This window comes from Bombus pascuorum, chromosome 4, assembly GCF_905332965.1.
Source record: "Bombus pascuorum chromosome 4, iyBomPasc1.1, whole genome shotgun sequence".
In the NCBI taxonomy this organism is placed as follows: domain Eukaryota; kingdom Metazoa; phylum Arthropoda; class Insecta; order Hymenoptera; family Apidae; genus Bombus; species Bombus pascuorum.
In genome coordinates this window covers 7,481,678-7,500,184 of record NC_083491.1, presented here as the reverse complement: position 1 = coordinate 7,500,184, position 18,507 = coordinate 7,481,678, and the positions used below count along the sequence as shown (strand labels likewise).

Genomic DNA, 18,507 nt, shown 5'->3' with positions numbered 1-18,507 from the left:
TGCCTATTCTAGTCCTGTTGATTTACTTTACACCTTCTGTTCGGTGTAAGTTACACGAATGACCGAACACAAATGAATAATAAATACTAGAAAAATAAGATATTCCATTGGTTAACCAGGAAAATGGGCCAAGTATCGTTGCATTACCTATTGATCAATGATTTATCAGTAATTTCGCAAGGTTTTTGCACGAGACGAAGAAGACGACGATTGTCTCGTTGAATCGGATTGTTAAAAATGTTCTTAACATTTAAGATTGTAATAATCTACTTAAGATTGTAATGATCAACATCTTCAAACTTTGCTCCAAATAGACACCGCGTAGAAATGTACGTGCAGAGGCTCCATATTTCTACAATCCGTGAATTCTAATTTTATAATTACGTTTCTATGATCTCCTAAGATTCTCCCATTTGTCGAATTTTCTAAAGATCGTACTCGAGAGCCTGAAATATTATATTGGGTTGGCAACTAAGTGATTGCGGATTTTGTCAATACCACCTAATGGCAAAATCTGCAATCACTTAGTTGCCAACCCAATATAATATTTCAGGCTCTCGAGTACGATCTTTAGAAAATTCGACAAATGGGAGAATCACCGAATAAGTCTTCGGAATTCAAGTATACTAAATTTCAAAAGCTTTCTAGAAGTTGCCCAAAGGTTAACGATATTTCTAAAATCTTCTCATTTTCCAGATTTACCGATAACCTTCGAACTTGGCGAAACGATGTCCTAAGAACATTGCACTGTAAAGCATCGTCACGAGGCCTCTCAACAACCAACAACGACGATATAATCGAATTCGTAGCTCGCTCGGAAAACAAGAAACGAGTGAGCAACAAGGTGCGAATAAGAAGCGATAGAGGGCACGAAGTATTTGAATCGAACGTTAAACGCCTCATAACGCGATAAGGCCGATGCTCACGGGGCAAAAGCAGGGCAACGGCCATCGTGAAAAGTCACGGTCTATCGTGTAGATGGTCGCGACGTAGATCGTGACCTAATCTCGTTTCAAAGCGAAGGGCGTAACCGTGGCGCGGATCCAGCAAAGTCAGAGGGAAGAGGCATTAAAGAAGCTGGTCCCGCGGCGACGACCACCTGTACCGAAACAGGTTCAGCCATTTACGGATCCCCCCCAGGCGAATTCTGACGTTCCATCGAGACAGCTTGGCGACGTGCTCGCCTCGTCCGCGAGTAACGCTGTCCAAATCTGCGTCTCTGCACGCGCGTCCGACCACCTCTGATCTCTGCGTGCTCGTGCATCTTCGCGCGATGTCCTCTCGAACAGGTGAATGCGAGATTCGAACAACGAAAAATAACGGAAATGGAAAAGTAACGAACGATGGCCTCGTGAATCTAGAAAACTGCGAACCTAATTTTTTGTACCATGTTCGAATAATGAAATCCTTGACAAAGATTTTAGGAAGAAATTAAAATTCAATCGAAGCTACCGTGGCAACTTTTCTCTTCCTTTCTCCAGGTCTACTTAATGTTGTTACTTTCTCATTCGTTGCAACCGATAAAGACTTGTAAGAATCTTTACGCGCAATATTGAAATATGAAATTACCCACGTCGATAACGATTCTTCCATTTCACCGTGGAAATTTAAAAAGAAGAGAACGAGTCGAAGATTACCCAAGGAACGAAGTAGGGTTAAGTACCTAACTTCTGTATACCTAAAATCTCTAAACTACTAAATCATCAAAAATTACTCCCACTCTCTCTCTCTCCCTCTATATATCTTTGTCCATGGGCACGAAATCTCGCTGTTCTTTTATTGCAGCTTGTAAAGGGCCACCACCCTGCAATATCTCTTCGATAAACACACAAACGATTCGGCCAGGATCGCATGTTAATACCAGAGGAACGTGGTGGCGCGCGATAAATTTCGTCAGTAGTCGAACACGGTCCGTTTATTTTTCCTGAAAAATGACGAAAGCCCCAAAGCGCTACTCCGGAGGTGAGCCTCCGGTCTTCGACCGCGTAGGGTTAACGTTCTTTAAATTCGTACACACGCGCTAGGCCCTCGGGCGAAGAAAAAGGGCAGCAACCGATGGGGGAGATGATCAAGGTCCCTGAGATTAAAAAAAATATACCAGCAACCATCAATTAACCACGCTGCTGATTTCATAAGCAGATGGAAGCGTGTGTCAGCGAGAAATCTTCATCATGGCGTCTCTAATGGTAAAGAGCTTACGATATATTTGACTATTACAGATTAAAGTAGTTCGAGGGAAATATAATTCTAAACGTAATAAACCCAAAACCAAATATAATGAAATGTAAGTATGACATAAATATGATAATGTATAATAAGAGTTTCAAATTTTAGTACATTATGCCTCTCTTTGGTCTCCTTTATGTTTCTCAAAAAACAAAACTATCCAGAAAGATGTGTTTCTATTATCTAACTAACGATTAACCGGCGAAATAACTAATATGTAAGAAAAATAATTTTTTCACAGCTCGAAGAAAGATTTAATCCTGAAAATAAACTTTAAAGTAAGTTTTAAAGAAGTTCAAGTGAACTTTGAAACAAAATTGATAACTCTTGAGCCTGTTCTAAACGACAAATAAACTTGTTCATCAAAAACTCACGAAAATAGTTGATAATTTTCCCTTTAATTATCAATTTTCTATATGTTTAAAGGCTTCTAAAGATTTTTACGTATAGCGTTTTCCTCTGTGGTGTCTTCTTAAGAAGCTTCTCTGTATCGTCGTTTTGTCGAGTGAAGATGTTACTTCTAAACTATCGTGGTTAGAGATCAATCATTTACGCAGCCATTCTCCTTTGAGATGAAGTCATAAATCACGCGAGACTAAGGATGCAATTTGTAAGCTTAATTGTATTACCGTTGAATCGTTGAAAGTTTCTAGAGTTCGGAGTATAAAAGACCTCGCCAAAATTAATTACTTTGTTCTTGGAATTTGATGTATCCTTTCGTGTTCTTTTATTAATGAGTCAAGCTATTGTTCATAAATCATCGCGGTCTTACATCAATCAGCCGTGAAACAAAAGAAAGAAAATCATAAATATCAGATGTGTAATCAAACGTATGAGTCGTGGATATAATTACATTAATATTCAATGAATGAAAGCTGTCAGGCTCGACAACCTTTTGAAGTGGAAAATTCCCACTCGAGCGAAACAACGATCGAAGGCATATCGAGACCAAAAATCGCATCCTTTTATGGGCAACATCGAAGATACTTGCTAAAAGAACCGTGAAAGTGGAAATTTGATAGTTACTAGCGTAGGCTGTACAGAATTGTCAGCATCCTAAATGCTAATAATGTTAATATCAGAAACCAAAACGGCACACGAGCGCGTAAACACGTTGATAAAATAAAAATAGTATACAGCCAGCTGTAGGAACGCGTAATCAGCACCAAATAGCGATGAATCGCTTGCGTGTAGACCCACGTATGTAATCGTTGGTAATGTACCGCGAGACGCGTAAAATCCGGCAAACGACGCAAAGACCCTTTTGAAGACTTCACGTTAAGACCATCGAAATAGGACACCTCTTTATGTTCCCCTTTTATAGCGTCTGCATGGGAGCAGAGACGCTAACGAATGCAGAGACGCTAACGAATGCAGAGACATAATATACCGCAGATTGACAAACAATCAGGAATTTATTACGAAAGGATGACATCACTATGACTTCAGGCAGCTGACTCGAAATTATTTGAGTACATGGAAGAGAAGGAATCATCAGACTCATCCAGGGACTAAGAGATATCTCGGAAGAAAATGAACATCCTATGCGTTGCTCGACAGCCTCGCTCAAATGCTCAGTACTGTTACTGGACAGTATTACAGATAACACATAACATGTATACGATAACGCATGGGATTTGATCGACGACGGTGACTCTGTACAGGATATCGTACGAAATATTTCGATCGGACACACGATACACCTTCCCGGTAACTGTCTTATCACGGAATGCAAAGAAGAAAGTAAGGAATGCGATAACGAAAGAATCAGATAGCAACATCGAAGGTGCAGCTCAAGCAGAATCCTCAAAGGAGTTTCTCAGAACTATAAAGTAGTCATTCGGAGATCAACTACCAATGGACAATCTCACAATTCCACGTGGTAATCTTAAGCAGACTACCCTAATAAATTAGAACCCGCGCGGAGAAGAAATTAGTTCAAAAAGGATACGATTAGAACATGGAATAGTAGCCATCTTCCGAGGAGTTCATCCAGCTATAAGAGGAACTCCTCGCAAGAGGAACACATCTTCTACATGAGCCAGTCCAAGCAAGTAGCTTGGGCATAGCTGGAGCATCTAGTAAGGTGCTACTTCTACGCCTAAGACATCCTGGAAAAAGTATACGATATGCACGTCGCATGGTGTCTAGACATATACTTAATTAGGACACCAACACTGCAAGAATAAAGGACGCAACTTTTGAAGCGTCCACCGTTAGGAAACCTTCTCAGACAAGAGCCATAGTTGATCGCTGCAAGGACGAAATGCCAACCATAATCGTCCAATACTACATGCTATGCATTCTGATTAACCACAAATCTATGCGGAATCAGCACAGGGAAATTCAGGCGCAGGCCGACAACAGATAGGAAAATTCAGGTGCGGGTCGGAAACAGATAGGGAAATTCATGCGCAGGCAGGAAATAGACAGAAAAATTCATGCGCAGGCCAGAAACAGACAGGAAAATTCAGGCTCAGGCCGACAACAGACAGGGAAATTCAGGCGCCAGCTGGAAACGGACAGGGAAATTCAGATGCAGGCCGGAAACAGATAGGAAAATTCAGGTGTGGGTCGGAAACAGATAGGAAAATTCAGGTGCGGGTCGGAAACAGATAGGAAAATTCAGGTGCGGGTCGGAAACAGATAGGGAAATTCAGGCGCGGGTCGGAAACAGATAGGGAAATTCAGGCGCAGGCTGAAAACGGACAGAGAAATTCAGGTGCAGGTAAACGAAACAATTCAGGCGCAGCTGCGGATAAAAGACAAGGCTACGATGATGTGAAGCTTTAAAAGATCCGGTGTTAGGTTCACCGACACGCAAACAGAGGACACCTCCCCTAATCGACTACCATCTAACCAGATAAAGAAATTCGAGAAGATCAATTCGATGGGCGCGCCAGTGGATCACCAGGGCCCAATACAGGCGATAATGCCATCGTCGGACCAGGGTGATCAAGGACGAGATTAGACGCAAGATCGAACGTTCGGAGGGATCAAGGTTATCGCAACTTACCCTTCTAACCGGCGCAACGAAGAACGACTATATTATGGCTGTGATGTTCTGGTAGCGTGTATGAGCGAATGAACGTATTAACACTTTGACAGCCGCTGTCATTTAGCTATAATAATTTCGCTCTTCCATCCGTCGTCGACTATTGTCACGTTTAAGTGACTTTAGTTTCTTTTTTTAATTCAATTGGCATTTACGCTCGAGACAAATTATCTCTATGTTTGATAGCTTTATCGTTTTAAATATAACATATAAGAAACGATTTACAAATGCATTGGAAAACCCGGCAGTTTGTGAGCCTAATGGTCTAGTGAAAGTCAGAATGGTCAGAAGATGATTATAATCCCGATTTTTATATAACTGTACGTAACGATCAGGAAATAAATCAATAAGTTCGTACAATGTATAAATGTACAAAATAAATTAACACGATACTATAAAGATTCAATAATGATGATGATCTCGATGGAATTTTCTCGAAAAGTGTATCGTAATTATACGATAATAGACCAAGCGAAAAGTACTGGCTATTGACAGTAAGTGCTACGCGCAAGAAATACCTGGCTGTCAAAGTGTTAAGAATGGGTTAAGATAGGATCCGATCCGCGTGGCGCGAAGATCATCACGCGCCAAATTGTCTATTAGAGCGTTACCAGAACTTTAAGCGAGAAATTACAACGTCCCCTCTTTGTACTTCAACGTTAGCCTCGGAACTCGTACGGGATGATCGTAATTACGACCACACCTTTGCGACTTCGGAGGCATAGCAACAGAGTGGCGTGGTAATTTCCGCCCCATATAGATCCGTGTAATTCGATCGTATTATCGCACGTGTGCCTCGAGTGACGTGATGGATAGTCGGGGTGCACTGAGCGCGCCGTTATCTACAGTAGCGGACAAAAGTTTAAGACGATGATTTGTAAACCGGATTACAAACATCTTATACGCATATTGTTCTTCTATTCGGTTTGTCTCTTTGGAATAACGTAGCTGTATGTTTGACCTTCGTAACCTCAGACAGTCAGTTGTTAAATACAAACAATGTAGGAGTTACAACAGTTAGTTACCGCCTAGCACTTGGAAACAGTGGACATTAGTTTAAGACGATCTGTGTAAAACGTGAGTACGAGTACAGTTTTTGAACATTTTGATTCTGGAATGTCAAAATCATTGTTTAGTGTACCTTTTATTGCTTAAAATTCATTTAGGTAGGAACAGACTATGGGTAAATCAAAGAATTTACTTGAAAACGAAAGGGAACAAATCGTAAGGCTGCGAAAGCAAAGTAAAACCTTCACCGAAATAGCAAATATAGTGAACAGGTCAGAAACAGCTTGTAAACAAGCTTGGTATAAATTTTTAAAGACAGGCATGTATTGCGATCAACCGAAAAACGGAAGACCACGGAAAACAACACCGAAAATGGATCGCCGGATTCATCGATTGAGCGAAAAGGATCGTTTTCGTAGTGCAAATAATATTGCTGCGGAGATAAACTATGAAAACGATACACAAATTAGTGCTAGAACTGTTAGGAGAAGATTAGAAGACTTTAACTTAAGAGGACGAAAACCCCAAAAGAAACCACTGCTGAGTTCTAGGAATCGAAAAAGACGACTTGCATTTGCTAAAGCTCATAAGCATTGGACAAGTGAAGATTGGCAAAAGGTATTGTTTTCTGACGAATCGAAATTCAATCGCGTCTGTTCTGACGGGATACGGTACGTTAGACGTCGAATTGGCGAAAGTTTGAAAACACAGTGCGTTTTAAAAACTCTTAAACATGGTGGTGGCAACGTTATGGTGTGGGCGTGTTTTTCTCGAAGCGGCCCTGGTCCGATATGTCGTATCAATGGAATTATGGACCGTTTTCAATACAAGGACATACTCAAGAACACAATGTTACCTTTTGCACGCAACAATATGAGTGATGATTTTATTTTTCAAAATGATAATGATCCGAAGCACACGGCTCGGGTTGTGAAACAGTTTTTTCAAGAAGAAAATATCACCGTGCTGCCGTGGCCGTCGCAATCACCAGACATTAACCCAATCGAGAATTTGTGAAGCATCATAAAAAAGACAGTACAAGGTTATAAACCGAAAAATTTAAATGAACTTTACTCTACGATTGAAACAGCCTGGAATAATATTACGGTAGATTAATATAAAAAATTAATAGATTCTATGCCAAGAAGATGTACCGAAGGGATAAGAAATAACGGATATTGAACAAAATATTGAATTTAAACAAAAATTGTGTATATTTTTTAACCAAAAATTAATATTTTTTGTATAGTCTTAAACTTTTGACCGACGAAATATTATACAGATTTCGTTCCTTTTTTATAACTTAGCTATTGAGCAAAATATCAAAATGAAATTTTTTTTCTAAGTGTACAAACAAATGTACAATTAGTTAATACCAAAAGTAGAACACCGTATTTATATTTTTTATGGAAAGTAAATCAATTATTTATTTCTTCCATTTCGTCTTAAACTTTTGTCCGCTACTGTATCTCATTCTCGATGCGTTCGTCCAGGAATGTGCAAATTCGGCGATTCTATGGCCGCTGTAACGCTGTCGCAGGCTGAGATTCGAACACGCAGAGCCTTTGAACCGAAGATCTGTAATCGGTAAAGTGGTAACAGTAAATGGTAACGTAACGAAACGGTAACAGTAGTCAAGGACTCACTCGTGTACTGATTGTTAATCGTTTGTTGAGTCTTGCAACAATCGATAAGACGAATTCAGACTTACAAGTCCCCTGCAACGAGTTGTCCGCGGTTTGTACGAGTCTCGCGCGTGTATGACAGACATCCGTAGCAAGGCAATAAGCCGGAGTCTGCAAGGTAGTGTTGAGCTTCGTTCGACGCCAGTAAATCCCTGGTAAGGTAGAAGCGAGTATTCGCGAACCGAGGTCGCGAATGAATATCGTAACCTATTGTAAAGTTTCAATCGTAATTGTATGATATAACAAGTGGTATAAAGCGGAGTCGTGAACGTGTACGTGTGGGTATCGATAATGTGAAACGGTCAGCATCCACCGTGTGTCTTAGATGTACTTAGTTATCTCTCTTCCCTTTTGACTTCTTCTTTCTTGTTTTTTCTTTCTTCGATTCTCTCCAGCGTCACGAGACGTACGAGCGACGACGTCTGTTCATGTTTGTATAATCTTGGGTCGCTCGTATCACGAATAAAATTGTATTTCAATTTATTAGACCGAAACATTTGTTTCTTTTCTTTCCTATCCTTCCACATGCAACTACGATAAAAATAAATGTAAAGCTCGAGCGAGAGGCGCCCGGGTATTCGTTCTGGCTACCGTAAATGAAAAAGTCTTAAAAAGTAAACAAATAAAAAGATCTAAAAAATAAAATAGAAGATTCTTTCTTAATCTGTCCATAGTTCAACCTGTATAGCAAAATTCCATTTATCGGGCTGAAATTCGACTTATTTCACATATCTAAGTACGAGAACCTCCACTTTTGTATGATACAGCGTATCGTATCAAACTAGTCCTATGAACTCAGATTCAGGAAAATTTTACCTCGATCTACTTCTACTCTCAATAATTCGGAGATTTACTGTTTTCCACCTCGCTTTCTATTTTACGAAAACCCTTGCATAACAATTGATAGCACTGAGAACAACGATAATCAAACGTATCTAACTAGAACCTAGAAAAGTACGAATAAAATCGCTGGCAATCTGGAAACGAACGTCATTACACATTCCAAATTAATTTATTCGACGCTCGATCAATACGAAATTCCTGCACCTTTACACGGTAAAAGAGAAACCAGAACCGCGATGAATTCATAAATAAAAAAGGAGTTTCGCGAATCGATCATCATCTCTCGGAGAAACTCGAAGATCATCCAACGAACATAAGACACCAGTCGACGGCTGACGAAATAATTAATCCGCGCCTTGGTGGACAATGAAATGGCTCGACAACGGAATGTTAATCGAGCTGTCGAAAAAACCGGTCCTGGGCCAAGAAATGAAGAAAAAAAAAAAGAAAAGAACGATCCCATCGTCCAGACCCCTGTCCATTTATTTATTCGCAGATCTTGGCGGCGCACGCTCGAATGAACTTTCACCGTGCGACACACGCGTGACATGTCGTTCTTTTTAAAAGAAAACCAACCAACCAACCAACGTACGTTGGTCATGAATAAAACGATAGGTATCGAAGTCACCTGAACGTTTTGTAGTACTACAAACAGGCTGTGCCTGTTCGTTGCACACGTGTGCATCGTTGTCCCTCCTAATGCGAGCTGCACCAACTGCATGCATTATTAATACGTTTTCGGCGCGAGACCACTCTCGTTCCTCTCCGAGAACCAACTTGGTTTTAGGGGAGCGATGTTTAGATTGCGGATTTTTATGCAAATTCATGCCTTTACGAGCGCCGTCGTGAAAGTGTGTAGAATGTAAATAAAGCTTTATTGGGCTTAATATACGGTGACTGGGAGATGTATTTGTAGGTGGCTTCATCTTATAACGAACGGCCCACCTTCGTCATTTCCACATTTCATTTTTGTAATTAAATATTCGTAACCATATGAAAATATTGCGAAGTTTAATGTACTTCAACTTAATGATTGGTATATAAGTGCTATGGTAAATGCAATGTACAGATACGTGTTACAGCCACTGTAATCGTGCTCCATAAAGATACGAATTTGCATAAATATACGCAGTCCAAAGATACTTATTAACTCGGAGAAGCTCGAAACCTTTCAATTGCTGTTTACTAAAATATTGTTATTTTTCATGATGTAACTCGATTAATATTAATCCGTGTAACTGATATTACGAATATTTTCAAGAGAAACACGCGTGAACGATCTGAAAATCAAATGCAAAGCTAGTTTCGATGCCGAGTTGCTTCACGACGTACTCAATTTATTTAAATTGCTGTTTTAGAAAAAACAAAGTGAACAAATCTACGCTTGAATTATTTCAAATATTTTCAACTCACCCTTCACGCCACAGTTATGAGTCTCAGCACGATCATCGACGTCGTTCATTCGATTATGATCCATGGTGTACGGTCTTATCTTCTGGATGGCGTGCTCCAACGAAAATTCTAGAGAATCCTTGTCACTCTGCCGCCAGGGCTTGGCTGGTTTAATTATGTAGCTTCCCGTCGACGTTCTCACGTGGCCCGTCTGCGGCAAAAAAGTATGCCAAAAATTCGGTGAGTCACTGCAGCATGATTGGCCTTTATCTCCTCAATGAAACTGGCTACCTACTGCTAACCATTCTTATTTTTTTTTCTTTCTTTCGTTCGGATTCTCCTTCGTTCTTCCCCTTCTTTCTTTTTTTTATTTTCTCAAGCCACCGAACCGTGAAATTTCGTCCAATTGTCCGCGTAATTTCTAGCCAGATGAGCTTTGATAACGTTTCGTTAAACCATATCCGTCGCGGTGAAAGTGATCGATCGAGTCTTTTTTCTTTAACCCTTTTTACTTTTCGTCGTTCTTTTTTAATGGTTAAACAGAGATTGTCGCATGCAAACAAGATTTTTCATTGTACGAGATATTACCAGGTAATTTTACAAAATCGCGATTCATCGTACGGTGAAAGGAGATAATTGATTTACGAATATTTTTATGTGACTTTCGTTCTCTTTAAATTGGCGCAAAAAGAGTGGATCGCGTTTGGTTAAGTCCAGCGTTTTTACTCTCCGATGTTAAACTCGATCCTTATATTACACCGTTTATGATTTTAATTACTAAAGACAACATTCTTAAATCGTAGTCAACTTTTTGTCGCGTTGCAAATAATTTAGGTGCTGATTTAAGAAGGTGAAGGAAAGTCTCGATTTTTAACTTTTGAATATCGTTAGCAACGGAGTATTTAAAATTGTGAAAAATATCGTAAAATATTCTTCTAAAAATGTGTCTTAAAAATTTTAGGTTGTAACATAAGTTCGTCCTATTTTTAACTATATTTATAAACAGAGAAAACGGGATAAATATGGATATGTTGCAAGCTAAATATTAAAGTGTAGCGTGTTATCAGTTAATAACTAGAATTTTTTTTATCGAATACAAGTATTTAAAGTAAATATCTTTTTCTATTACAAGTTCGCATAAACTCATATGTATAAGTTATTCTACATTTTGTTAAAAAAGTGAACGTTAAAGAAGAGATACAGTTAAAATTAGATACAATTTCAAATATACATAGTGAGTTTGAAAATCGACGAATTCATTGGGCTATTCTTACGAACCATAGATCAATGTCCAGTAACATGAGTCATCCGTAACACTCAAAGGCTCAGCTCGTCGAAATTTTGGCATCCGTGCCATTCTTTTCGAGTATGCTACAGGAATTTCCAACTGGCGTTGTCACTTTTTTGTCCATTTGATGCTCGTAAAATATACAACGCTCAAAACGTGTTTTATTACCGAACCCCATAAAACTTTCAACAGAAAAAGCACTTTTTACTGCTTGAAGAATTGTTGAAAAAAGAAGAAAAATTCTGCGGTTGAAATTTTTTTACATACTCCCACTTCTTCGTCGATACTTTCACTAGACCAGAATTACAAATTTACTAAACCAAATTACAAATTAAAAATAATTTAACCATCCTCAAAATTAAATAGTACTCGGCTATTAATAAAATTTCATTAGCCAAACATTGATTCCTATAAATCCTAACAAATATCTCATCTTAAATACCATATTTATCCATTATGTAAATTATATTATCGCTAAATATCTTCTGCCCACTTTTTTACAAATTTTAATTCTCCATAAACGAACACTCGTGATCTAACGATTTATTACCTTAGCCAAATATAATGAGAATTCGGAGAGAAATGACTAACGATCGTATGTATACGTAAAACAAATGGAAAAATTCGAAATTTGTCGGAGAACCTGCCGATCGACAAACTGAGATACGAAAAGTATCGCGGATTAGCCCGGCGCATTCATCGTCATTTATTTATACATGCAGCGTTGCCCTGACATAACTTCCTCGATTTGAATGTGAAACACACCGGCTACATGGGACGCCCCCGCTAAGCATATGCCACCCACGTAAATTCCGTGTGAGGGCAAAGCCGCGGACCGCGGACGAACTCGAGCGGATCAGGTGAAAATAATCGATTAAAACCGAGCGCGTTCAACATGCCGGTCTTCTGTTCTGTCTCGTTGTTGTTTCAACGATAATATATAGACCGCGGAAAATTTCCAGATGCAAAAATGCGTAAAATTCACCGTACAAATATACAAAAGCAGATAAAATAACGAAATTGCTCTGATTCTTATAATTTGTAATGGACGAAGCAAATATCTAAATTATACTCTTTGAATTATTGATCTGCTCATAAAAGCAATAAGAAATATAAATTTGCATAAGAATTCGTGGCCTAGTAACCCTCAATTCGATTACATAATTATTTTTCGTGTCTTATCGTTCATCTTCTTTTCGAAGAATATTCTTCTGATATTCGATCCTGGCACCGATTAAGGACCAAAAGTAACTAATTTCTTTTGCAAATGTAAAATGCAAAAAAAAAAAGAGAAAAATACACGATATATAACGCAAGATCTGAGAAACAAAACTTTTTGTTTCCAACACTGTTGAAAGAAACTTCTCTAAAAAAAAAAAAAAAAGAAAAAAATTAATAGATATAATACTATAAGAAGATACGATGGTAGATACGAAAAAGAATATCGAACGATAGTCTGACAGAAAAATGACGAGCCATATATTACTGATGGTTCACAAAATTGCTTGTTGATCGACGACGGGTCTAATTAAGAAGCTTATAATTATTATCGGTCGACCAGTTGCAGAAAAAGGAGTCATACGGGCAACTGGTTGAACCAGAGCCAGAGAAAGTCGCCCTAATTAATTATTGCTCCTAATTACAGGAATCTCTGCTGGTCGTCGAGAACGGAGCGATGAGTAACGATACGATTCGTTGGCTGAAGGGCGACTAACGGCTACACGTCGATTATTATCAACGCCTCCTTAACGCACTTCCGCTTGTAATTTCAGTTTCTCGAGTGTAATCCCTGATATGCAGATGACTTAAATAGCATCTGACATAAATAAAATAGGAATTGTTGCGTGTTCACAAGACATTAACACAGGTCTAACAACTTCGCCAGCAATAAAGGAACTGCTATTTGTGTTTAGAACTGTTACACAGCAGATTAAATATTATACACGTGTCTTATAGCCTATGTGCTCTTTATTGAAACTATAAAATCCTAGATGGTCCTTTTATCATTCGATCTACATAGGTGGCATCTGATTGCTTCTTTATTTAATACACGTCTCTTCTCTATTATTTGTTTCGAAATTCTAGGTATTTGCTCATGAACGTTCGTACGACTCTAGTCATACAACATTTCCATCGATATCAAATTTATGCGTTCTACAAATTAAAATTATATCCTTCTGTTCGTTATAATAACAGACAAAAGAAAATTTAAGACTGGTACTTCTCGTACGTATGCTGCAGTATATGATTCACGTAATCTCCTCGTTGACTCAAATCACGACGCTTGAATAGGATTACGTTCTTTTTATCCATTCTCTCGTATTTTATATTCATTTTTGTAGAAGCACACGATAATTTCCTATTCTTTCGTAAATCAATCCCATTCTTGATCCACTAATTTTCTTATTGTTATTTTATAAAATACATACAACAGCGCCTCGTTAAAAACTAATGCAACCAATATAAGTGATTATACCGTGCAAACATAAAAAGAAGACTAAAGAGAAAACACCCCACTGACCTGTATAAAGAAATAAAATAGACAAACTCGAAGATGGTATGTTGCTGGTGGTAGCCATCCACAAGTTACTTAGCAACAAAGTTAGAAAAATTTACCTAATATCCAGCTGGACAAATTGTAAAGTACAAATTAAAGAAATAAAACAATCCTCGCCAAAAACTAATGCAACCAATATAAGTGATTATTCCATGCAAACATAAAAAGAAGACTAAAGAGAAAACACCCCACTGATCTCGCTAAAGAAATAAAATAGACAAACTCGAAGATGGTATGCTGTTGGTGGTAGCCATCCACAAGTTACTTAGCAACAAAGTTAGAACAATTTACCTAATATCCAGCTGGACAAATTGTAAAGTACAAATTAAATAAATAAAAAGATCCGTGGAAGCTTAACCGACTCACATTAATTCTATTTTACCCTACGTAGAAAGTGTGCAAAGATAGTTTCCATTCATTTCGCAACACTTGCATGTTGCCCGGCAAAATTTTGATCATACGCAGTAAGGTGGAATACGTAAACAGTAAAGCAGCTGCGCAAACCTTTCGGACAAAGGGATCGAAATAAGAAAACTACGTACGTATGGATAGACTTCTGTTGCGAGTGCCTAGCTACGTATACAACGAGAGCCGCGTGGTTTTCTATTGAACGCCGAAAGACAACGTGGCCTTTCAGCTGTCGTGGTCGTCCTATGGATTACGACAGCCGTAAACGGCCATTCTGCACGCGTGTAAACCACCTATAAGGGAAAAAGAAGTTCACCTTTACGAACATGTTGGTTCGCTCATTCAGAATCGAAGATCGTACGCGCGTGCACACGGTGCATTTCTCGGAGAGGAGAGCGAGGAAATTTATTGGCCAGCTGGAAATCCGTCTGATTGTCGATCCTCGTTCCCTTAAACGATCGTTACACACCGTCCATGTTTTCTTCCATTTACGAATGCTTTTTACGCGAAGCGTCGAGCTGGAGCGTGTTCGAGACACAAGTGAAAAAATGGCAAGCACGAGAAAGCGTCTTCTTTGTCTCTGAGACACGAGGAGGCGAAAAGGGAGAAAAGGGAAAATATCGTGTGCCTTTGTTTATTTTTATTTTTAATTACAAGGTGAAGATGTTTCCTCTTTTTTCTTTTTGAGGAATTTTTCAGATTATATCGGTTTATGAAACGATACCTCTATAAACTTTTCATACGAGCGAATTGTAATTGTTGAAAAGACGTTTCGTTCGAAGAGATTCGAGCGGAATTGTCCGGCACTAATAATAGACACGCAAGTTGAGCTTTCGATAGTGATTTCAGGTTGAAGAAAACCGTTTGTATGCCGACAATATTTACGTAATCCGCGCGTAAATAGAATCATTTATCAACGATGTAAAATTAGAAGGAAATCTTTTTATCGATCTCCCAAAGTTATCATTAAATCAAAGCAGATTTTCAAGAATGTGTGGGTTTATCTTATGATGGGCAATTGAATAGTTTTCTAAAATTTTGATTTTTAAAATCCATTTTGTATTTAAAATTCAGCTAACAAATATGTTTTACGTGTTAATAAATATCGTATATCTCATATTATTATGTATAAAGAAAATTACAAATAAAACATTTCGTTGTGTAATGTGCAAGGATCTAACGATTCGAAAGCGAAAGAAGAATAATTTCGGAGTAATTCATTCGATAGAACGGCGACAGCTAAACAAATTTGCAGTATGTACATGTTGTAATAATTTATAATATTCCAATAAAATATTGAAATAAAATATACTTCCTTCTTGGTAAATATTTCTACGACATATTTCTTTAATGTTATTTGATTCTTTCTCGGAGGGTAGTTTCAAGGAAATTGATAGTTTAATACCAATGCTACAGATGATTCACTTTTAACATACTCCTTGCGTCTATGTGTATGACTTAGCATCTCTTCTCACAATCGTTCAGGAATGCTTCTATCTCGGTGGAGAACAAATAAATTTCACGAGGTGCTTCTTCGGAAGTTTGTTTAATCATTGAATCAACAAATCGAAAAGGGGCAACGTCTCGCCTTCGACTTCCTGATAATTCGCGTTGTACTTCCGTTTCAATACGAAAATGTATTTAGGGACGAAAGAGTGTACGTAGTTGTTATCATTTCATACCATTTATTTCTACTCATTTGCAAAATCTGTTTAAAATACCGTGTATGCAATTAAATTCATTCGGAGCAAACTATAGCGAAAGTGTAATGAAATTAATTTGAGGTGACCGAAATATAACTATATATACATTTTTAACTACATTTGTTACATGTAAATAATGTTTAACGATTCTCCTTATCTTAATTATTCAAGGACTTTGCAATTTTCTGCTTTGCAGTTTCATTAAAATTATCGGCTCTGAATATGTTAAGAGCCATTTGTATCAATGGCGTCGAGCATTTGCTTATCTTTTATAATAAATTAGGAGTAATTATATCGTATAATACCTCTGTGATAAAAACTTAACTTCTCAAAGATTTAACGAAACAGAGGCAAAAGCAAAACTCGAAGAAACGAATAAATTAAGGAGAAGAAAAATTGAAGACCACGTTGCTACAAGGAAGATAACTGAACATTTGCTAATACTCATTTATTATCAAAGTTCTATATACCATTATATGGAATTGAAAATAATAGAATAATTTAATTTCAATTATTATTAAATAAATAAATAAATTAATAAATTAATTTCAATCATTATTAAATAAATAAATTTCAATTATAAATTTAAATTTTCAATATATATATATTATTCTATTATGGTAGAATACAATATAATATAAATTATAGTTGAATCATGATATAAAATTAATGTTTCATATATAGAATTGGAAACAATATAATCCCTTGGCATTTAAAATGCAAAGTAAACTATGTTACAAGCGTAATAGAAAATTAATTTTATATAATCTATTTTTATATCAGTTTACGTCCTTCGTTGTATCCACGATGAAATTCCTTAAACAGCCTTAAACCTACATTGAGAATTAACACTTACGGCGTTGTTAGTTGATCGTTGCTTCACAAATTACTCGATTTCCAGAGAATTAAGCGCTCTTAACCCAGATTTTCTAAATGGAATTCGTCGTGTTCGAGTCGGCGATTAACCGTGCGCTTGTTGAATTTAATGATCGTTTGTAACGTGTCAACATGGTATTCGAGTAAAAGCCTGGATTTTTTCTTAATCGATTAAATTCCTGAAGAAGGATGGCTGGCATAATTTTATCGAGCCTCCTTTTTTTCCACGTTTAATGAAATTTTCATTTTTCTATGGTATGTCGTGTTTACGAGTATACGTGGAATTATTTCTCGTATTTTTCTATAAAAGTTTCGAGAAGGTTGCTTTGATACAGAAAAGGGAAATACGATGACGGCAATGAATTACATTTCACGTTGCTGTGGATGCGGAGACTTCAAGGTTTTCACCGTCTTTCGAAATTTCATGTACAGTGTGCTTGACAAGTTTTTCAATAACTTTCATATCGTTTATCTCGATTCTTTAAACTTCGTTCATCAAGGAAATCTCTTTAAAAATATTTTCCCGATTTTTGCAACTTTACAAACATGATATACATTTTACTACGAATGAAGCATGAAATATTTTTTAATATTTCAAATACCAAGCATTTATTAATGTTTTAGGTGTGAATTATTTTTTAACAATTTGAATATATTTATCTGTTTTCTCTATTTATCCTCCGTCCCTACGGTACATATGTTTGTGGACATATATCAGTTTGTCCCAAAAGTGTCTTTCTTTTACAGACACGTTTTTTATAACAACGCATCTTTATAGAAACGTGAAACCTAATCTGTCGAACGTTGTGATCTTCATCTTGATAGAACGAAATGGATCATACGTAATTCGATAAAATAATATCAAACGGAAAATGTTGTGCATCCATTATTTCCTTATAAAACGAAAGAAACTTTTTTACATATAAATTTTATTTCTAGAATATAAAACAATACAGGCGATACTTAATAGAAATTAACGGTTTGAATGTAAAAGAAATTATTCACTTTGCATCGAAAGACTCTTATATACACGACATAAATCGTTTATTTATTACTCGATGTTTTATTTTATGTTAGGAACGTCTATTACAAAAGATTTTTACAAGTACGGCTACGAATTAGTCATTAAATATTTTCCACAATAGCTATTTCTGTCTATTTTTTCTTTTCAAAATAAAATAATGCAATATCGATCAAAATGACGGGCAATAAATGTCAAAGTTTTATTTCAAACAAAGAACGAAATGAAAATTCAGACGCGCAAGCTATCATTGCGAATCGATTCTACCATCCACCTTGGTAATTTCTCCTTGAATCAAATCTCTGGAACCTCTTAAGTCTTTCGAGATGGTTTCAAACGTTATTGCCCATAAAGAATATACGTACAGTAAGAAGCCATTTGGATCTCTTGCATCGTGAAAATTGCTTGATTTGCAATTGCGAAGAGTGCAAATGAGAAAAAAGTA

The 18,507-nt window shown here is 37.2% G+C and overlaps 1 protein-coding gene across 2 annotated transcripts in view; it reads right to left on the bottom strand.

Annotated features, from left to right (window-relative positions):
- The window catches only part of LOC132906422 (A disintegrin and metalloproteinase with thrombospondin motifs gon-1), a 181,981-nt gene that overhangs the window by 49,401 nt on the left and 114,073 nt on the right, over nt 1–18,507 (bottom strand). For both annotated transcript variants that reach the window (XM_060958597.1, XM_060958598.1), the window contains exon 6: nt 10,231–10,420. In XM_060958597.1, coding sequence (XP_060814580.1) covers nt 10,231–10,420 — 190 coding nt within the window. The remainder of the gene's footprint in view (nt 1–10,230; nt 10,421–18,507) is intronic.